Source organism: Salvelinus namaycush, chromosome 2, assembly GCF_016432855.1.
Source record: "Salvelinus namaycush isolate Seneca chromosome 2, SaNama_1.0, whole genome shotgun sequence".
Taxonomy (NCBI): domain Eukaryota; kingdom Metazoa; phylum Chordata; class Actinopteri; order Salmoniformes; family Salmonidae; genus Salvelinus; species Salvelinus namaycush.
The window spans coordinates 61,677,295-61,699,562 of NC_052308.1; the positions used below are offsets into that span (position 1 = coordinate 61,677,295).

A 22,268-nucleotide genomic window follows, 5' to 3' on the forward strand; every position below is an offset into this window, starting at 1 on the left:
ATAGCTGCCATATAATTAGGATAGAAATACTACTAATATGATATACTGTACCTCTGTAAGCATTTGCAATTAGCATTCATGATGCAATGACTTTTATAAGCCATAATATAACCTTGAAATAACTATGAACTATTAGAACTAAAAGTATTGCACACATTTTTCTGAAACTCTCCCTTTCTACTTTCTATCCCTTCTTTCCCCCAGGAGAAGGCAGCCAAGTGGAGGACACAGGACGGACAGATGGACGGGCTGACCACTAATGGCGTGCTGGTGATGCACCCTCGCCACGGCTTCACGCAGGACTCCAAGCCGGGCGTGTGGAGAGAGATCTCTGTCTGTGGCAAAGTCTTCACCCTCAGAGAGACCCGCTCCGCCCAGCAACGGGGCAAGATGGTGGGTAGCTAGTAGATACATACGTAGACACAAGCATGCACACAGGCACACATGTACACACACAGATGTGTGCGCACACATGAAATAACAAGCCCTAACATGTGTAGATGTGAGCACTTTTAGAAACATAACATACACACACTCCTATGCAGTCTCGTTGAGTGAGTCTCCTCCCTGTAAGCCATGCCTTGCCATTGTTTTGCATGGACATTGTTTTAAGTAGATGTTTCTGAAGCATTCATACTGGACTAATTGAATGGAAGCCGCCAGCTAATATCCCCAGTTCTCACTCTAACTTGGAACAATTGACACTGGAACAATTTTTCAGAACATAGACTCTACCGTCCTCCAAAATGTTATTGTTGGGTAACTTCATTAAGCCATTAAACAACTGCTCTGTGATATGAGCAGATGGGACATCTTAACAAATTCACGAGTTATCTCAGTTGTACAGAATAGTCTGGTTGGATGGGCTTTAGTTGTTTGAGGTCTCTGTTTCTCATACACAGAAATCAGCATCTGATTTATAGTGTGATAGGTCTGTTATGTCACCGATAATGACCTCCCCTGGAAAACCCTGACTCTAGACTTTTAAGTTCCATCCCCTTCTCCCAGAGACCACACAGTCAGTTTGGAAGATTTCAGTAAGTCAGAGGAATTCTCATAGGAATCCCCCCCCCCCCCCCCCCCCACACTCCTAACCTCACCTTCATTTTGGGAGGAATGACTGAGAGTCTGAGACATGCTGTTATTATGATTATGATGTGGTTTGGCCTTTAGACTTTAAAACTGAGGCATGAGAACGGCCAGGGAAGGGGGGAGGAAATGCCGAGAGCTGATAAGGGAGAAAGAGAGGAAGGGATGCTGGTTCAATGGGTTTAGTCACAGCAGGTCTGCACCTTGTCTGAAACAAAAGCAAGACCTCTTTGATCTATTATTGAGGTACATACCGAAGGCCAATAATACAGGACAATGCTCAATATAATACTGAAATATACTTACAGTATCTCTCCTCACTTAAAAAAAAAAAGAAAAGCACTACATTAAGTCCTTAATGGAGAACCCAGGATCCCCCCTTCACCCCACAGCTATAAAATGTGGCATCGCAGGTTGCCGTCTACAGGACCATTGACACATTTAATCAAGGCAGGCTGCAGAGCAACACCATGTGGAGCATGTGTTTGTATTGTGTTTGTTAATATCTTGCCATCTGTTTGCTAATATCTCTGTGTCTCTTGCAGGTGGAGAGCGAGAGCCAGGAACTGGTGGACGGCTCACTGATCGACCTGTGCGGCGCCACCCTCCTGTGGCGCACGGCCGAGGGCCTCTCGCGCACCCCCACCGTGAAGCACCTGGAGGCCCTGCGGCAGGAGCTGAATGCCGGGCGGCCCCAGTGCCCCGTGGGTTTCAACACCCTGGCCTTCCCCAGCCTCCGCCGCAAGGAGATCCTGGATGAGAAGCAGCCCTGGGCCTACCTCCGATGCGGCCATGTGCACGGCTACCATGGCTGGGGAGGCCAAGGACGGGAGCCTGAGGATGAGGTGGTGGAGGTGGGCCGGGAGAGGGAGTGCCCCATGTGCCGAACCAGGGGGCCGTATGTACCGTTATGGCTGGGATGTGAGGCGGGGTTTTACCTGGATGCAGCACCGCCCACACACGCCTTTAGTCCGTGCGGTCATGTGTGCTCGGAGAAGACGGCAGCGTTCTGGAGTCAGATCCCGCTGCCACACGGCACACACACCTTCCACGCCGCTTGTCCGTTCTGCGTGCAGCAACTGGCCGGCGAGAGCGGCTACCTCAGACTCATCTTCCAAGGGCCCCTGGACTAGATAATGGACAGTGGTCTCCTCCCAAACCCCAACTGATGCTTCACAACTACCAGGGTTGTGATCATTAGGGCACACAACCGAAAACATCTTAAAACATTTTGCAACAGAAAATGAACATTTGAGTTTCTTATTGAACAAATCCAGGTAGTCCCTCACTGTTTCAGACAGTTTTTTTTCTGTTTGGCGCTCTAATGAACATGACCCATGGCCATTCGATAACCAAGTGAATGGTGGAAAAACCGCTAAAGGACTGTTAAACATTTCTTAACTTAAATATTTTGGAGAGCTACGGAATACTTTTTTTGCTTCTCTCATTTCAAGTGCCCTTTTTTCTAGCAGTGCTGTTTTCGATACTATAATTCTATTTTCATGTTAACAATGAAAAAGTGCTACAGTATATGCCAGCACAGCAAACTCTTCCACAGGTGCAGATTTGTAATGTTCTGATGCAAAATCCATTGTGAGGATGTGTGGTGTGGCTTGATGTATATAGCCGTTTCTTTTTCTATCTGAAACGTATGAGGCAATTGTAGCAGAAACAAGCATACTTTGTAATGCTAGCTACTGTTTTGGAAGTGACCTCCTTTTTCTTAGACATGAAGACCCATGTTGTTAAACTAGGCCTAGTAAAATTAATATTTGGCGATTGCGTAAAAAAAGTGCTTATGACCTTATACCTTTTTTACCATGAATCCCAACATGTACCCTATCTTAATGTTATCAATCACCACATCAACAGGTATAAGGTGGTATAAGAAGTGGAAGAAGTACATAATAAAAAACAATATCACTTTTCTCTCTGTGTACCCTTCTGTACAAGGACTGGAGAAACAGATCTATAAATTGACTGGTGGAAACTTGTCGACATTGACACTGTGTCCAGAATGTGTTCAAGCAAGCAAGTGATCCGTTTTTGTTCAATTGAAGTGTGGCCCTAAACACATTGACTTTTCATATGGTATGAAAATTTTACCCTCTCATCTTCCATGTGTACCTGCATTCAGTGTGTATATAATATTTATGTTTGTGTGTATGTTAATGTACCCGTGTTTCGTCTTCTGATCTTAATTTACACAGTGATTTGTACTCCAATTTGAGTAATGTCTGAGAGCTTATTTTCTTTACCGTTCAACCAACTTATATTCAAGTTTTACCAATTTATTCTGCTTTATATCCTCTTGATCGCCTGATGCCTTCATACAGGATGTTGAGTATTATTTCTGCAAAGAGGGTTGCTGTGGCAGACAACAGAATTTTTTACCAACTTGAAACAATAAAAGTTAAAAGCTTTGAAATTGTTCACATTTGTGAGTGCTCTCTTTTTTCCCAATCCACTGTTGGAATCCAAGATCATCAATAGACACTGGACAGAACTCATGTATACTAGATATTTGGTGTATTTAGCTAAAATAAATAAGATATGCAATAACATTCACCCTATTATACACAGTATTCATTTGGATTGACAGTACTAGCTAGTTCACATAAAAATGACCTTTTCCACGTATGAGAATGTGAAAATTGTCAGTTGTAAGCAGTAGGTAGGGGATGGGCAACTATATTTGTATTTTTTTTAGGAATTAATTTGGGTTCTCAACTAACTGTTGAGAGTTGGAATAATAGAATACACAAGGTGCTATTTAGAAATGTGTTTGTGCATCAGCAGTCACTCAATTAGCCCATGTCAGCTAAAAGGTTTTCGATTGGTAAGTTAGTCTAGCGGCCAGCTATCTAAACTTGTAGTAAGCATGGGCGAATTACCGACCGGGGTGGGGCCCATTGATCATCAGTTATCATATTAAAAACTGAAAACATTTGCGTTCATCCTATGGCAAAATGTGTAGAATTGCAAGAAATAAGATGTAAAACTGCACATTTTTCTCTCCACCACATGGCAAAACATTCTTCTCTCCACCACATGGTAAAATGAGTAAAATTGAAAGAAATAAGATGTAAAACTGCACATTTTTCTCTCCATCCCATGGAAAAACGAGTAAAATTGCATGAAATGAGTTATAAAATTGCTAAATGTTCTCTCCACCCCATGGCAAAATGTGTAAAATTGCAGGAAATTTATTTAAAACATTTTTGTTATCTCTTCACTCCCATGAGGGGGGTGCACTGAAATGTTTTGCTCAGAAGGTGGGGGGGTGTATGGATATGGGTACGCAGACCCACTGCAGCCCCTCATGAGGAGTTCCGTTTTTTTGTGGCCCCCCACGCCAATCAAAGTTGCCCATCCTGCAGTGAAGTAGGTGGTGTGCTGTGATGAAAGTGACTGCATGGTTATGCTCGAAAGAACTCGAAGAAGATTGTTCGCGCAGTGCATTATGGTGTCTGTACCGGCGGTTTGCTTGATGTTTTCGCCTGGTTCGTCTAATGTTAGCGTGATGGTGGAAAGAAGAATCAAGAACTAATGTGTTTCTAACAACAGGTACCAGACATGACGCACCTTCTTTTGGTTTGTCTACTCTTCAGAAAAGCTCAGCGATCATGTATTTGTGTGGACTGCTTCCGTCTCTGTTTGGCTGTCAAATGGCTAACGTTTTGCTAGCTTCGATTATCAGTCTACGTGTAACCAGCTGGTCTCTTCAGGCTGCTGCAGTCGTGGGTAGCTACTCGAATATCAATGCTCGAAGAGTAAATTGTATATCGTCTGTAAAGAGTAATTAGAAAAATGGTCAATGACAGTTAATGTTGCCGGATGACGGGGAAATGCGAATGAGGACGGCGGTGTTTCATAGTTAGCTACAGTAGCTAGGTTACTTAACTAACTAGAGTTATAGTTCTATCTTGTTCCCCACCTGAGATAGTTAACGTTAAGAAGCTACAGTTGTCTAGCAGTGTGGTGAGGCAAACACCTCTCTACTATCTAGCTATTTAAAAAGTGAAACAAATAACGCTAACTAGATTGTCAGTTAAAACTGTCATCTGATCAGATACCCAGCTAGTTAAAAAAATGACCACATAATCATCATCCCTGGTGGTGTTGGAACATTATCTGAATCGCAGAGATAGCTGACTATATTTTCTTGACATTTTGCATTGTAAAGTGTTGATCCATATAGCCCTCAGCTAGCGGATTTATTTTTGATTGTAGCTGTCAATGTAACCGTTAGTTAGCAAGCTACATGCATTAACATTTGACGTTGTTGATATAGGCAGCTACGATGTCATTGCCCAATGACGTGTTCAGTGTGTGGTGATGCACGTGACGTTGGTGTAAATCAGTCATATGAAGAGTTAATATGTCTGCTATAAATCATTTATTTGCTTATTTCACCATGCATTCGATATTGTATGTTACTGAAACTGACAACAATACATATCCATATTGACAGGAGCTGATTGTAGCCTATAGGTACCCGCCCACCTTTCACCCTAATCTTTTCAACAGACTGATTAGACAACAGAGGATCTTGGCTCCTGTAAGCAGTTTATCATGGTCTCAGTTGCTTACACAACACTGTTTTCTAGTCTGATTATATTGGTTAACCTATAGGCCCTGTTCTAGGCACCCTCCACTTTAATCACCAATGGTGAATTACTTTGAATTTAATAATTCAGTTTAGGTAGACAGGGCTAGTTTTGCAGACAAAGCAATAACTGAATCAATACACAGAGGAAGTGAGTCAAAAGGCATCGCTTTTCTCACTGTTCGGATTATAGCCTAACACCTGCTCAACTGCACCTCGGAGCCACAATTGTCTGAGCGACAATACATCTGCAGCATCTGCACTTTCACTTCTGTTTCACACTAGTGACTTGTGACAATAACCGAATGTCATTGCTGTGCACAGACAAATGGGCTGACATTTGAATTGATTGACTATTGACACAAGTGTTCCACTGTATCCTTCCTCTCTCAACATTTAGTTTTCTATGGCCCTATTTTCAATGCCCTTGGACTAAGAGCTCTGAAGATGGTCCGGTTTAGGGTTTATATTTTGTTACCGCAAACATGAATGCTTAGGCTATGTCTTTGTTTTGTATTGATACTCTCTGACTCAGTGCTATGTTTGCTAACTCAGCTAGCCTCTGTGGAGAGGTGCACCGATGCCATGGCCTCCAGCCACAGCTCTTCCCCAGTGCCTCATCCCAGCAGTGGTGGCAGCGAGGGGATCTTCCGGAAGGACAGGGACCCTTCCTCACGACACTACAGGCCCGTCCACTCCCTGCCTGACGTCTGCCCCAAGGAGCCCACGGGTAAAGAACTAGCCTACATTTATGGTTGGCCAGCAGTCTTACAAGATGAATATCTATAAAGGTTCATCTTGTGTCACTGTTGATCAGCCATATGCTGACTGCAGTCCTATTTGTCTACCCCTCTCCCAAAGTGTGCACTTGTACACTCTCCCTCATGGATTTAAAATGAATGGATTGGCGTAAGAATCTCCCTCCAGCCGTTCTTGCACCAATCCAAAGCTTTTAAATGCATGAGCGGAAGTGAACGAGTGCACACTTCTTGGTGAAGGGTGGAAAAATTGGTAGCCTCAAATGAGAGCGCAGCGCTGAGGATGGTGGGTCAGGGTATAGAATTGGAGCGCAACCATGGAATGCATCTCAAGATGCATTGAACGATTTATTACTGCTGAAGGTTTCTACTGACTACATTTCCCACGTGCCCTTGCAGCCGAGGTAGCCCGGGGGCTGTGCGAGGGCCCGTCGGTGGTGGCCGACCAGCACAGGTGGACGGTGTACAACTCCAAGGTGAACCTCCCGGCCGCGCTGAACGACCCACGACTGGCCAAGAGGGAGTCTGACTTCTTCACCAAAACCTGGGGCCTGGACTTTGCCGAGACAGAAGTCATGCCCTCCTTCTACCTCCCCAACATCACAAAGGAACACTTTGGCCCCTACCTGCAGGAAACGGCTCAGGTAACGAATACACCCCGCTGCCCCTGTCATTTAGTGTGAATTATTCAGTAGATTGGACTGAAGTAGAGGCCACTGTCTGGCCTGGGTTGCGCTCATTAGGGCATGCAACAGAGAACATTTAAAAACATGTTGCAATGGAAAAGAAAAATGTGCATTTCTTATTGGGCAAGTCCAAATAGTCCCTTCCAGTTTGTCTGTTTGGTGCCTAATGAACACAGTCCAGTTGTCAAATCCTCTTTCTATTGTTTGGTTATTACCTTGGAACTGCCCTGTGCAATGTAATGAACATTGCATTTTAAGCTATTTCTAAGACTTTGTCCTCTTCCCTTTACTCATGGTCTATTAGGCCTAAACTAAATCATTTCTGTGTCTCTCTGTAGAGGGAGAAAATCCATGAGCGATGCAAGAGTATCTGTTCCAACAAGGATGAGCTGGATGCTGTCTCCAGCATCACAAACAACCACGGTATGCAATATTAAACAGCTCTGCACCTGGCGCCTACAGTATCTATTCTGGGCCTTTAACGGACAAATCCATCTTGTTATTAGTTTTGTCAAATATCACATTTCCTTTGTGTTTAAGTGAGTTGATTCAACTAATGTGCTTTTTCACTTTCTGTTCTTCGTAGACAAATCAAGAACAGAGTTGGAGCAGGTGCCCAAGGTAATTACTTCCTCTTGTTTTGTGTTGTAACCGTGTGAGTTGAGGGGATTTCTAGAGCCCTATTGAACCGTTTTGTCCCCTTGATTTGACTGTATGCTCTCATGATCCTCAAACGGTCATACCATTAACTTTCTTTTATAATATGTTGTTTAATTGTATTAATATCTCCCTAGACCAGCTAGAGCAGCACACATACTATTTGGTTATGGATTCCAAAATTAACATCTGGCTTAAACAGATCTTCATGAAGCCTGACTTTGCGCTAGACGACCCAACGACCTTTAACGCGGTCCTACCATGGTCCCACTTCAACAGCGCTGGCGGGAAGAGCAGCAGGGACATGGCATCGTCACGGTTACTACAGGAAAAGGTGAGCCGACGGAAAATTGTCGTGTCCTGCATTGTTTCATTGCTTCACCGTCATGTTTCCTGTTGGCTTCTCCCTCTCTTTTTCAGCTGAGCCACTACCTCGACGTGGTGGAGGTGAGCATCGCGCGCCAGATCTCCCTGCGCTCCGAGGCTTTCTTCCACGCCATGTCCTCCCAGCACGAGCTCCAGGACCGCCTCACCGAAACCGCCCGCGCCGTGGCAGTCCTCCGTGGCCGCACGGCCGCCATCGAACGCATCATGTGCGAAGGCCCGCTGCGGGCACTGCGGCAGGCGCTGACGCGCTCCAACTGCGCGCGGCTGCACAACAAGCTGAAGCTGATGGCGGCGGTGCATCAGAGCCAGCCCACTGTGCAGCTGCTGCTCTCCACCTCGGAGTTCGTTGGGGCCCTGGAGCTCATCGCCACCACCAAGGAGGTGCTGCAGCTGGAGCTGCAGGGGATACACAGCTTCAGGTGGGGGGGGGGGGGGGGGAGACGAGTGGGGGATGTTTGTGTTACGTACTCAGATCTATCTATGCACACGGGGGTGACACTCGTCTGATTTAAATGCGCTGACACTCATGAGACAATCGTACATCAAATGATAGTTAGCGTGGACTGCTGCGTACTATTTATTGTGAATAAGCTTGAAGCACAAATACAGCGTGGTGGCAGAACTGTATCACGCTGAAAGTTTAAACTACACACCACTTCTCGTCAGAATGCTTTTCAGAGTTTCGCATCAATATAAGTCATTTTAAACACGAGTCCCAGCCCATAGTTAAACATAGTGAAATACTCTGTGTATTTTAAGAGTGTGGCCTTGTGATGTGTCTGACGTCTCCTGTCTCTCCCCCCCCTGCAGACACCTGGGCTCGCAGCTGTGTGAGATGGAGAAGCTGATAGACAAGATGATGGTGGAGGACTTTAGCATGTACTCCAGGAGTGACCTCAGCAGGAGTCTGGAGGAAGACGGACAGGTCATGGAGAAGGTCTGTACCGTTGAGATAAAATATGAACAATGTTTATATTTAATTCTGTGGTCGTTTTATATTTAACTCATTCGTTCTCAAATGACTTACCTGGCTACATAAAGGTTTAAATGCACTAAATCCGCTGTCAGAAGACAAAAATAAGTTCTGGTTTGAAGGTTGAGGCTGAGTTCAACCGTAAATGTTGAGAATGTGACGGTGTAGTTGGAGCGCCATACTGAGGTTGTTTTTTGTCACAGTGGTCACAGATGCAATACAAACGTTCAGTCTCAATAAAGGTGGGTCTGACTCTTCCGTTTGCTACTTGGAATCAAGTGAATGCAAATGGCACGTTTGGGGCAATCTCGAGATTGAAGATATCAACACACTGATGTTTCCTCTGATCTGAACAATCATCAACCCTAATTTACATTTCAGTAGCTCAATTGCCAATTGCCTTTTGTTATGTGTATGGGAACTTTGAATGACTCTGAAGGAGACTTTAATTATCTGCATTACGTGGAAATCATTGTGTTAATTGGTTTGAAATATGAATCTCTTTGTTTATTGTAATTTAATTGATGAATTGGTGTCTTATCATAATTGATCTCTTGAAGTGAAGAATTACTCTGATTGGCGTTATTGGGTTTTATAGTATTGCTCACTCTCTGTGTGTGTGTGTGTGTGTGGGGGGGGAGACAGGACAGGCTGGAGTCTCTGGTGTTTGGCTTGCTGAGGCAGCGGAAGCTGGATTTTCTGGACATCTACAGTGACGAGATGATCCTAGCAGCCAAAAGCATCGTCACACAGGTAAAAGACCAGACAAAAAGTATCAGAGCAGACTATATTCATGATCATAAAGATTTATGGTGAAATTAGGAAAAGGGCTTTGCCATATTAAGAGTATTTCCCAAAACCTCTCCTCCAGCACCCCCTCCCAGTTCCACTTTGTTGGTCTATTCCTGAGCTAGCACACCTGTATCAAACGAGAAATGCATTTTGAATGAGTAAAACCGATATGGAAAGTAACACTCTTATCCCGCAGTCTGTTGTCGACTCGGTGTCGCAGGTTGAAGAAATTGACACTGACATCGTCACGAAGTGAGTAGTACAGCTAGCTATACATTGCATGCGTTTTGTATATGCTTGAGTACATTGAGCTAAAGGTAATATCTCCCGAATGCACTGGAGGTGTGGTCAAAATATGGCCTGGTGTTCTGAGAATCCTTCCTCAACAAAGGAAAGGAAGCTAACCCAGTTGTTTGGTTGTCTTAACAACAACAATGAGTTAAACTGCGTTAATCTGACATCCTGCTATTGAAAGCGGTGCTTGGAGTATGACACGAGGGCTGTGAAAACAATGTGTGTGTGGAAATCTAATTGAGGGCGTAACGTTAGATTGTCAGATAGAAACGTATTGTTTAGGACCGGGCTCTTCAACGGGCGGCCCGCTGACCAAATTCTGCCTTCAGATCATTTTGATTTGGCCCCCCAAGTTTTATTTTTTGTTACATAAATAGAGACATACAGTGCCTTTGGAAAGTATTCAGAACCCTTGACTTATTCCACATTTTGTTACGTTACAGCCTTATTCTAAAATTGATTAAATAAATACAAATCCTCCGCAATCTACACACAATACCCTATAATGACAAAGCAAAAACAGGTTTAGAAATTTTTATTTAACTTTTTTTAACTTATTTACATAAGTTATCAGACACTTTGTTATGAGACTCAATTGTGCTCAGGTGTTCTTGTTTCCATTGATCATCCTTGAGATGTTTCTACAACTTGATTGGAGTCCACCTGTGGTAAATTCAATGGACATGATTTGGAAAGGTAGACACCTGTCTATATAAAGGTTCCATATTTGACAGTGCATGTCAGAGCACAAACCAAGCCATGAGGTCGAAGGAATTGTCTGTAGAGCTCCGAGACAGGATTGTGTTGAGACACAGATCTGGGGAAGAGTACCAAAAAGATTCTGCAGCATTGAAGGTTTCCAAGAACACAGTGACCTCCATCATTCTTAAATGGAAGAAGTTCGGAACCACCAAGACTCTTCCTAGAGCTGGCCGCCTGGCCGAACTGAGCAATCGGGGGAGACGGGTCACGGTCAAGGAGGTGACCAAGAAACCGATGGTCACTCTGACAGAGCTCCAGAGTTCCTCTGTGGCGATGGGAGGACCTTCCAGAAGGACAACCATCTTGCAGCACTCCACCAATCAGGCCTTTATGGTAGAGTGGCCAGACAGAAGCCACTCCTCAGTAAAAGGCACATCACAGCCTGCTTGGAGTTTGCCAAAGGGCACCTAAAGACTCTCAGACCATGAGAAACAAGATTGTCTGGTCTGATGAAACCAAGATTCAACCTTGTGACCTGAATGCCAAGCATCACGTCTGGAGGAAACCTGCCACCATCCCTACGGTGAAGCATGGTGGTGGTAGCATCATGCTGTGGGAGAATAGGAGACTAGTCAGGACCAAGGGAAAGATGAAAGGATCAAAGTACAGAGATCCTTGATGGAAAACCGGCTTCGTGAGTCTCAATGTCCTTGAGTGGCCGAGCCTGAGCCAGTAACCGATCAAACATCTCTGGAGAGACCTGAAAATAGCTGTGCAGCAACGCTCCCTGTCCAACCTGACAGAGCTTGAGAGGATCTGCAGAGAAGAATGGGAGAAACTCCCCAAATACAGGTGTGCCAAGCGGTGCCAAAGGTGCTTCAACAAAGTACTTAGTAAAGGGTCTGAATAATTATGTAAATGTGATTTAAGTTTATTTTTAATACATTTGCAAAAATGTCTAAACTAGTTTTTGCTTTGTCATTATGGGGTATTGTGTGGAGATTGATGAGGAAAAACAACAGAAAGGTAAGACGTGCTTTTAATTCTGTTGCTGCTCTGCACACACAAGCTTGCTAGCTAGCTCTAGTCCAAAGTTAAGCCAACTGTCGGAAGTTCAGACATTTAAAGTTCCTCCATAGAAGCCGCTGCTCCATAGGTATAATTCTGTGGGCCTAATTCTTCTGTAATTGGAAATATGTCCCTAATTTCTTAATCACGCTTCGAACGTCAGTAGGCTACAGTAACATGTGCTTCAGAGGTGGGAGGGGTATGTAGCCTACACACACACACTGGCAAATATTTTCAGCTGGCAGGCTGACCCTGGAATACGTTTCTTATTGACAGTGAGGGCTTTGCATAGGCGCTTTGTTGGACTAAGAATGGGGTACTTAAATAAAAATATTCTTTATTATATATATTTTTTTTTGGTGAAAAATATTTGAATTGTTGACAACACTATTAGGCAACAAATTGGTTAAATCACATTTCATGACCCATGTGGTCAATTCATCAATATTCAGACAAAGTTGTGTATAAAATAATGCCTATAATAATACAAAAAACTGCACTGTCTTATCTCAATATAGTCTGAACATGGTGAAAAAACCTGGCTCATTTAGAAATGTAAGAACCATTTTGAGGGACATGGCACTATATACCACCTGAACACATTCATTTGAATGTAATTGAGTATTTATGTTTGGACATACAAAATTACCATAATTTGACATCAGTCCTTATTTAACAATGCTTACCTACCTATGAAAGCCATTGAATCAGACCTAAAGTAAAAAAATATATATATTGTTCACATGAGTAAAAATGCTATGCATTGCTGGTGTGACCCTCCTGGTAGAGCTCTGTTATTTCCAAAATAAACATTAAGCTGTCAAAGAAAAGCAAAAAATTATTGCAATTTCTTATTTGAGTTGTTAGTAATAGGAATTGAAGGTGACATTATTTAAAAAACAGAGTTAAAGGGTTCTTTCTGTTGCAAAACATTTTGATACGGTTTGCACTAATGAATACAACCCTGCTTTCTGGTTGGTCAGGCTGGCAGACCAGATGCGTCTGATGACCTTCCCCCAGTGGTTTGAGCTGCTGAAGTCCGTCTTTGAGAACTTCGTTCTCTTCCTGAAGAGGATCAAGGTGAGGATCATACTTTATTAAAACACAATCCCGGTCAGAGAGATTTAATCAAAATGGTATTTATGGAATTGTCTTCTTGCTGAATAGAAGACTTGAAGAAAGTTTAAGAGGTAAAAAAATAAAAGAAAGGTAGTTAGATGCCTTGCTATGTAAATTGGCATCGAAGAATAGAATAACACTTCAGCATGGGTTATTTTGGCAGTGTCTACACATCTATCTTTGGCATTTTTCATTGGTGTACAAACCAGCTGTTTTAAAGTACATTATTTTACTGGCCCATTGTAGTACATGATTAATTCCTTTTGTGTAGGACTCTGATCTGTGCCTTTCATTTATCTTGTGTAGTTAGCGGGGTTGGTGTCAATTCCATTTCAATTCAAGAAGCTTTTCAGTAAGGAAAATGTCTAATTGAAATTTGTTTACTTTCTGAATTGACTGGAATTTAAATGGAAGTGACCACAACCCTGGTAGTTAGTTCCTCCGCCCTATAAGTTTGTCCTTATGCTGTGCCCTACAGGCGACGCTGAGTGTGGTGAGGAATGTCGTGCTGGAGGCGCTGGACAGCAACCAGAAGAGCCGTCTGCTGGAGCGGGCTGCAGCGGGGGGCCTGACTGAGGCCCCAGGAACCCCTCTCAACCAGGAGGAAGCAGAACTGGCCTACCTCACCCACGAGGGCCTGTTCATCAGCGACGCTCTCAATGATGCCCGGCTGCACCTGGGGGCAAGCACAGGCCAGGAGCAGAGCTCCACCGTGGGGCCCAGGCAGGCCCTGTCACGTATGGATGGTTGTGGTAGTGACTCCGCCTCAGGGACCACCGAGTCGTCCTCCAGCAGGGAACACGCTTTCCAGCCAGGAGGGGCCGCCATCTCGTGAGTCACTCACCACCTTCACCAACCACAAACACACGGTTAACACTACTGAGTCAGGATATGCTGTGCTGGCCTGGTTATTATTCCACCAAAGTAAAGTTTGGGTTGGCAAGGTAGTGTGAAAAAGATTCAATACAAGCTGCACATCTGTATACACTCAGGAAATCAAAGTAACTGTCCAGTGTTTCCAGATTTCTATCAAATATGATCTATAATTAATTACAATATACGTGAAATAGTTTTCCTTCCAAAATGTTTTATGCTAAAATGCAGCTTTTCTGTGTTTGAGTGGTGTGAGCGTACCCCAACAAAAGAATACAGGGTTATTCTGGATCAAAAAAGGGGCTTAGGTGGTGGGCGAGGCAGGGGGGCGCAGTCGGTCCGTTAGCGAGAACATTTTAGAGGCCCCCATTTTGGTGGTGTAGAAACATATTTTTGAAGTTAAGCCAATTACCTGCAATTCTACATGTTCTCTAAGCTCCATGGGAGAATATTTTTGCCGTTTTAAAGTTAATTTCCTGCAATTCTATACATTTTTCTGTGGTTAACCCTAGAGTCGATGTCCGCTCCCCTTTGGAAATCAAGTTGGCAAAAAAAAAAATCTCTGTTTTAAGCTAGATATATCCACCGCATCCTCTGTCGGCCATCTGCGGTGGAAGGTGGCCGAGCTACAGCAGTGTTTGATTTTCGGGATGTCTCCTGGTCTAACAGTGTTCTCACAGAAACGACTATTATGACCCCTCTATATAGAGACTCACAAACTCCGCTTTGCTCTATGACCCCCACAAGCGTCCCGGGACTGGTCTGAAGTCAGTACTGCCGATCTGCCACCTTCCGTCTGTAGCATCCGAACAGTTTGGGCAACAACATTAATATAACCCCTCTGTGGAAAGGTGGGTCTCTCTAGGACGCCTGAAAGGTAGCCCAGTACCAGTTCAAACAAATTATGTATATTAGGTACAGCACCCTGTTCACAAAAATGGATCGCTCCTACAGACAGTGAGTCACGTGGCCGTTGCTTGCTATATTAAGCAAATTACTTTTTTATACTTTATTTCGTATCGTCTACTACCGAGTGTCCCTTCCTAAGTGCCATCTGTATTCTGTACAATAGAATTACTAAAAAAAAGTGTAATTCTAGTAATTGTATTTCTATGCTGTCTGTCCGGCTGCAGGTCCAGTGAGGACATGATGCCCAGTGACCTGGAGCTGGGCCGCGTGGCCAATAACATCCAGGAGCTGCTCTACACCGCCTCAGACGTCAGCCACGACCGCTGTGTCAAAGTCCTCATGGCCAGAGCCAAGGTAGCTAGCTCGTTTAACGCATGACAGGATAAACAACGCGCAGCATGACCAATGCACTCTCAGCTGGCTTATGTGTGACTTTCTGTTGATGTTCTGAAGTGACAAAGTAAAATGGGAATAACTCTGTCCCTGCTAGTAGTATTTCATGTTTGTAACCTTGAAAAAATCCCTTTCTCTCTCCGTCAGGATGGCTCCCTGGAGCGGCTGAGCTCGGCAGAGTTTGTGTTTCTGTCCCAGGCGGTGGAAGGCTTTGTGAGGGACACAGAGAAGCTGTGCTGCAGGCGCAGTGTGTCCCTAAGGGGGGCGCTACAGAGCCAGGCCAACCGCTTTGTCCACCGCTTCCACGAGGAGCGTAAGACCAAGCTCAGGTATTAGACTGGAGAGTACAGACACACACAGACAAGACACACACACTTCTAAATAGGGAATAGAGGTGCAATACTTCAGGAACTTAAACCGTCTATCCTAACTGTGCGTGTGGGTTTTCTCCAGTCTGCTGCTGGACAATGAGCGGTGGAAGCAGGCAGAGGTTCCTGCAGAATTCCAGGACCTGGTTAACTCCATAGCAGATGGCAGGATCACACTACCCGAACGCAAACCCCAAGGTAACATACCATTTGAGCACAAAATGAACACCCGCCCCCTGCGGGTAGATTTAGATATTGGCAGGTTGGAATGTCTATTTCACCAGGCAGGTGGTCAATTTGCAGGACTCTACAGTGCGAGTATTACATTCGCGAATAAAAAGTCAAAAGTCAAATATGAGCACAGTTAGGGTTAGAAAAATGCTGCAGTAGTTGTTTTCAAAGTGTTTCTGCTGTTCTGTTTCCTAGCTGCTAATCGCTCAAAGAAATAGGAATCCCACCTCACAGCAACACAGCCTGGCCAGGGGAGCTATGCACACTGAGTGAAGTGCTGATAGATTCATTTTGGATGCGTTGCGCACAGGCTTAAAAGTTGGTCCAATTTACTCGAAAGTCTGCAATGTAAAACTTTGTCATGTTTTTTGGTTATTTACATTGCGAGGTTGTTTTTCAATGTTAGTTTGAGTCTGTTGCTTCAACTGATAGCAAAGAGACAGATCCCAAATCTCAGAGACACCTGAGACCTATCGAGTGGCTCAGTTACCACGGTAACCTCCCACCCTTAAAGGGGCAGCTGAACATTTTGTCTGGTATTTTGGTTAAGACTCAGGTCACAAAAATGAAATGAAATTCAGCATTATACCACATTACTTCTTACTAATTTTGTCTTTTTTAGAAACATTACAAAGCATGGTCATCTGTTTTTTGGTGTTTATGTAATTATGACAAAAATATTTTGGCTGGTAAAAGACCTGAGTGGCTGGTAGATATTTTAATCTACCTGCCACAGTGGCTGGTGGACTAAAGTGAAGCTCTGCACGACTGTCAGTCCAGGTTCCCGATGGTCAGTCCCCCCAAAAATATTTGTCTGTCCCCAGACTGACTGAGTTTATTTCCTGTCTTCTCAATACCAGGCACAGAAGAAAGGAAACCAAGTGATTATTTGCACATTGATGGCCAGAAATATGCTGTTGTTGGGTAGGAAACTACAATAAATGCTCATTTCCACTCCCACATTCAAAACGTAAGGCTTGTAGGACAAATGATGAGACCCTTATTGACTGGTGACCTGTGTCCTCCTCAGCACGGCGTTACTACTGATCCGTGTCTTCCTGGAGTACTGTCAGTGTGTCAACGACATCCCGTCCATCTCCACGGACATGCTCACCCGCCTCTCAGACCTACTCAAGGTAACGACACGCCACCCCCCCCGTGTGGCAGAGTGTTGGCTGAGTGTTGGCTACAGTCTAAATGGTGGGCTGAGTGTTGGCTACATTTACCTGGCAAGCATCCCACTAACAAACTGCCATTGTGTTGTATTGACTGGTCCCTGACCCCCCCTCCCCCCCTTTGACAGCACTTCAACTCGCGGAGCTGCCAGCTGGTCCTGGGGGCAGGAGCACTTCAAGTGGTGGGACTCAAGACCATCACCACTAAAAACCTGGGTATGTACCAGGGCATGTGAGAGGAGCGTCTTGCCCAATTTGACTAGAGAGCGGAGTGCGATTCCCGCCACTCCAGTAGCGCTCCGTTCACAATCTCAGGGCATGCCCGGCCCAGCATGCATCTGTAGTCTACTTGTGTGCTGCCATCTACAGCCCCTTGCTTTAGCTACTGTCATGGAGTTCGCTAAATATTTTCATAAAGAAACTGATAAAACACACAGCTGCTAAATCAAGGTGACAAAGATGACGACCAAGAGCAAGAGGGGGAGTGTAGTGTTCACAACCTGAAGAATCATTGTGGAATCTGAAGAGACACACATCCCGAAAGCATGATGGTGTACTTACTACATGCACATGCTAAAAGAAAGGGACGAGGTGGGTAGATGACTACAGTGTATTCGGACCCCTTGACTTTTTCCAAATTTTCTTACGTTACAGCCTTCAACTAAAATGGATTCAATTATTTGTTTTCCTCACAAGACAGATTTTTTGACATTTTTGCAAATGTATTACAAATTTAAAACATACGTTATTTACATAAGTATTCAGACCCTTAGCTTTGAGACTAAAAATTGAGCTCAGGTGCATCCTGTTTCCAATTATCATCCTTGAGATGTTTCTACAACTTGATTGGACATGATTTGGGAAGGCACACACCTGTCTATACAAGGTCCCACAGTGCATTTCAGAGCAAAAACCAAGCTCTGAGGTCGAAGGAATTGTCCGTAGAGCGCTGAGACAGGATTGTGTCGAGGCACAGATCTGTGGAAAGGTACCAAGTCTTAATGTCCTTGAGTGGCCCAGCCAGAGCCCGGACTTGAACCTGATCGAACATCTCTGGAGACCTGAAAATACCTGTGCAGCGACGCTCCCCATCCAACCTGACAGAGCATGAGAGGATCTGCAGAGAAGAATGGGAGAAACTCCCAAATACAGGTGTCCCAAGCTTGTAGCGTCATACCCAAGAAGACTCCAGGCTCTAATTGCTGCCAAAGGTGCTTCAACAGAGTACTGAGTAAAGGGTCTGAATACTGTAAATGTGATACGTTTTCTTATTTTTAATAAATTTGCTAAAATATCTAAACCTGTTTTTGCTTTGCCATTATGGGGTATTGTGTGTAGATTGAGGGAGGGGGAAAAAAACTATTCAATCAATTTTAGAAAAAGGCTGTAAAGTACCAAAATGTGGAAAAAGTCAAGGGGTTCTGAATGCTTTCCCCGAATGCACTGCAAGTGTGTCCATTGTAGCAAAGTGTTTCTAAACTAAAAATCAGGTCTCTTAAAAGTTGAATTCATTTTTGTTCTGTTATCTATACAATAGGCCGTAATTGATTTTGGCCCAATAGGCCTGTCATATTCCCATGTTCAAGAAGCTTTCTGTTCGGATAGGGTTATTTTGCCTATTAACCTTGAGGCCTGCTTATAGAAGAAAATAAACTGCATCTCTGCCCAGCCTAGTAATAGTGGCCAAAAGGGTGTTTAGCATCCCCAGTGGCTCTGCAAGAGAATGTCTGCTACTGGCTGACAGTCTTCTTCACATGAGCCTGAAGCCACAGATTGGCCAAACTCCTGTTTCTAAAAATTAATTCAAAGGCACTGTCATTTTTCATTTACTTCGAATTAAATAAAAAGTCACCGCCTATATGCGCAACTTATAGACTATAATTTAATACAACAAAATGTTTAGATGCTGAGTGCTTTATGTCCCTACCAGCCAATTGTGTCGCACTCGCAAATGCTTCAAAGTATTTCTTTGTAGGCTATAGCCTTGAAATAATATAAATAATTTTCACACCCTGTCTGGCTCCTGGGCTATTTAGTGTTAATATACTGTTTAAGATGACATGTAGCCTATTTGAAATGATATGCGCTTCTTATATTCACCTTTTAAAGTTTTCAAATACTTTTCAATGAAATCATATGGCTTAGTTTCAATACTTCAATCCAAATGGTAGGTCCAGGTAGTCACAAAAATAGATGGGTGTTGGTTAAATAGTGATTTTAATGAATGGAGTGAATTAGGAACGGCAGTTTAACCTGTGGGCGCAGAGCGGTTGGAAAGGACTTAGCGCGCCGGAGCAGGGAGCAAGCTCTGGGATTTCCAACTGCTCAACTCCGCTCACATACTCTATGTACTACTTGGGCGTGTCCAATAAGACAAGCGCAATTCCATTTCAAAACATTTTAAATTGTCTATGGTGTTTGCCCTACTGAACACAACCCAGTGCTTTGCTATGAACCGTAGGCTTTGCCTCACTACAGGGTTACCTCCACATTTAGTGTGTCTCTTTCCCCAGCCCTGGCCTCTCGCTGTCTTCAGCTGGTGGTTCACTACATTCCCATCATCAGGGCCCACTTTGAGACCACGCTGACACCCAAGCAGTACAGTGTCCTCAGGCACTTTGACCACATCACTAAGGTGAGCACAGACATCCACAGACCTCCACGCACGAGGACCGTATTCTAGTTCGGAGATTCACTTGTAAGCCGTGAGCGACGCGATGTGCAAGCCTTGAGTTTTAAGACACCATTTTTTTCCCCCCTCCTGTTTTTGGCCAGGACTACAACGATCACATAGCGGAGATCTCCGCTAAACTGATGACGATCATGGACAGCTTGTTTGAGAAGGTGCTGTCTAAGGTGAGTTCTACAGGTCCAAACCGCTCTCAAACTCTCCCCGTCTAACCTGCAATACCACTTTATAAAGATCGCTGGAGCCAGTGTCAATCAGTGTATCAACATATGTGAATATCTACTTCGTCTCCTGCCAGTATGAAGTTAAGGCCCCCATGCCTTCGGCCTGCTTTCGCAACGTGTGTAAACAAATGGGCAAAATGCACGAAGCCCTTTACGAGCTCCTACCTGAGGAACAGGCACAGGTAACATATGGCAATAATACCACAGAGAACTTATTCAAATTTGTCATTCTGAATAATACAATGTACTACGTAACTACGGTACCTTCTACCGCTATTCTCATGTGCTTTTATAACATACTGGGCACGTTCCAGGTTGTCTTCATTGCAGTCGCAACTGACTAGACATGTTGAGGGTAACACTGTCTGAATATTTTTTTTTCTTCTCCCCGGGCCTTAGGTGTTGTTCCTGAGGATCAATGCAAGCTTTAAAATGCACCTTAAAAGGCAGCTGGCCCGTCTCGGGGTGCACCACGACGGTGGACCTCAACATGGGTGGGTGTTTCTCAAGTCTGATTATGTGGTGGCTGAGAGCAACATTCCTGTAATATTGCCAAAAAATGTGTCCTACAGTTATATTATCTCTGCTTGGTGATTTTGATTGACCATACCAAACATAGTAATAAACATGACAGATGAAACCCTACTCCTGGACTAAAAATAATGCTCAATGGAGAATCTCTAATGAAAGTGATTTTGGTCCAGAACTAAGCTTAATGTGTCTGATAAAACAGCTTCTTGTCACTAAAGGACAATGTACCTTACAATTGCAATGGACTTGTTGAATGATGACTTGAAAGCACTTCTGACTCTCTCACCCCACTTCAGGCTGGTGACGGTGGATGTGGCATTTTACACTGAGAACATTCAATCACTGAGGGCACTTGAAAAGCTGGACTTGAACATGGCTGAGATCTGGGAGCAGAAGAGGTGATGATGGGGGGAGTAGTCATCCTACCTACAGTGTGACGCCATGTTAACTCACCCTGGAGGGAAGGGAGAAACTAACTCTAATCAGGTACTTGTTGTAAAGAGACTGTACCTGCTTCACCTTCCAGCAGTCAGCCTGCCCAGGGGACCATGGATTTCACTGAAGCCACCTGAGGGCACTGTCTGGGTACAGAAAGAGAGCTGAAGTCTGGTAGTGGTGGTGCTTCAAGGGAGAAACTGCCCCAGGAAGCAACGCTGTTGGACAAAACCCTGAAGCAGGACAGGCTAACGTAACATGGCACCCTATTCACTATACCACCGCATTATATAGGGTGCCATTTTGGACACCGACATGGGCTTTCTTGTAAAGAGCAGCTCCGCTGAGATACGAGAGACTTTTAGGACACAACTAACTGCTGCCTGTCACATCACACTGTGTTTAATTCAATTATAGACTTTGATGATTGGCCTGAAATGTCGACATGGTTCAGAACATGTCACTTACTGGAGAAGTGATTTTTTTTTTTTCAGGTTGAAAACATTGTTTTTCTCACGTCCGTCAACGAATAACAAGGCCACTCTGACGGATTCAGACCCGTGTTTAAGCTAAATGGTCTTGTAAGTTGACCACTGGTCTTTCATTGACGTCTAACAATTTGCACTGAATTCCGCGGTCCTATATTTAACCTTTTACTGTGCAATTTCTCTCCAATAATAATGCCACTGAGCATTGCTAGTCAATCTGGTTAGTTAAATTGCTTGTCAGACATTATGCACAATTGTTCCCCTCTCTGTAATGACCAAGCTAAGTCATTCTATAGAAAGCATTATCTTCCAACCAGGCTACATCAAATGGGCAGTAAACTCCACTGCATCAGTTCTATCCAGCGCTCTCACCTGTTGTATTGCATGAACCAACATTAGCCTCTGATTGGTTTGTCTGTAGTCGAGCTCTAACCAAAATAGTCTTATTACCCAGTTCTATTAACTGCCTGTCTGCACTGTGTGAACGTTACACCTCATCCAATGGTATATAAAAAGCGGTCTACTTCAAAAGTGCCTACTTTTGATAACTGACAGACAATAGTAAACTGTTTGAGTGCCTGTTGGACCCTCATTGCTGCTCTGGGTAAGGAAGTGTGGCAAACTGAGAATCTGACCGCATGCCTGAGCGTTTTGTCTTGAACCCCAGGAAACTGAATAAAACATGGGACAATATGGAAGCATTTCCACTTTGGCCTTATTTGTCTGTGGAAGCCGCTAGACTTCACGCATCCATTAGACCAGGGCTCTCCAACCCTGTTGCTGGAGAGCTACCCACCTGTAGGTTTTTGCTCCAACCC

The 22,268-nt window shown here is 44.2% G+C and overlaps 2 protein-coding genes across 3 annotated transcripts in view; both read left to right on the forward strand.

The window, feature by feature from the left end:
• Positions 1-3,522, forward strand: part of LOC120065447 (E3 ubiquitin-protein ligase pellino homolog 1-like) — a 47,505-nt gene extending 43,983 nt beyond the window's left edge. Inside the window, exons 6-7 of the mRNA XM_039016472.1 lie at positions 205-393; positions 1,635-3,522. Coding sequence (XP_038872400.1) covers positions 205-393; positions 1,635-2,222 — 777 coding nt within the window. The 3' untranslated portion in view covers positions 2,223-3,522. The remainder of the gene's footprint in view (positions 1-204; positions 394-1,634) is intronic.
• Positions 3,523-4,523: 1,001 nt separating this feature from the next.
• Positions 4,524-22,153, forward strand: LOC120065455 (vacuolar protein sorting-associated protein 54-like). 2 transcript variants are annotated; one of them, XM_039016484.1, is made up of 24 exons: positions 4,524-4,656; positions 6,254-6,428; positions 6,856-7,100; positions 7,481-7,565; positions 7,729-7,763; positions 8,002-8,133; positions 8,220-8,605; positions 8,997-9,123; positions 9,363-9,401; positions 9,805-9,912; positions 10,148-10,203; positions 12,999-13,095; positions 13,613-13,965; positions 15,141-15,270; positions 15,457-15,638; positions 15,763-15,875; positions 16,769-16,832; positions 16,939-17,044; positions 17,212-17,299; positions 19,597-19,718; positions 19,859-19,939; positions 20,071-20,178; positions 20,396-20,490; positions 20,824-22,153. In XM_039016484.1, exons 2-24 carry the CDS (start codon positions 6,284-6,286, stop codon positions 20,927-20,929), a joined length of 3,003 nt encoding a protein of 1,000 aa, XP_038872412.1. In that variant the 5' UTR covers positions 4,524-4,656; positions 6,254-6,283; the 3' UTR covers positions 20,930-22,153. The 2 variants fall into 2 exon arrangements, with proteins under 2 accessions (XP_038872412.1, XP_038872422.1); XM_039016494.1 differs by lacking the exon at positions 9,363-9,401.
• Positions 22,154-22,268: the final 115 nt, after the last annotated feature.

What these genes read in the sequence shown, in the direction of transcription:
- LOC120065455 (XM_039016484.1), top strand. Translation starts at nt 6,284, where the DNA reads ATGGCCTCCAGCCACAGCTCTTCCCCAGTGCCTCATCCCAGCAGTGGT. An exon ending in CCAGGAGGGGCCGCCATCTC is followed by an intron (nt 13,966 to 15,140) that starts GTGAGTCACTCA and finishes GTCCGGCTGCAG; the next exon opens with GTCCAGTGAGGACATGATGC. An exon ending in ACTTTGACCACATCACTAAG is followed by an intron (nt 19,719 to 19,858) that starts GTGAGCACAGAC and finishes GTTTTTGGCCAG; the next exon opens with GACTACAACGATCACATAGC.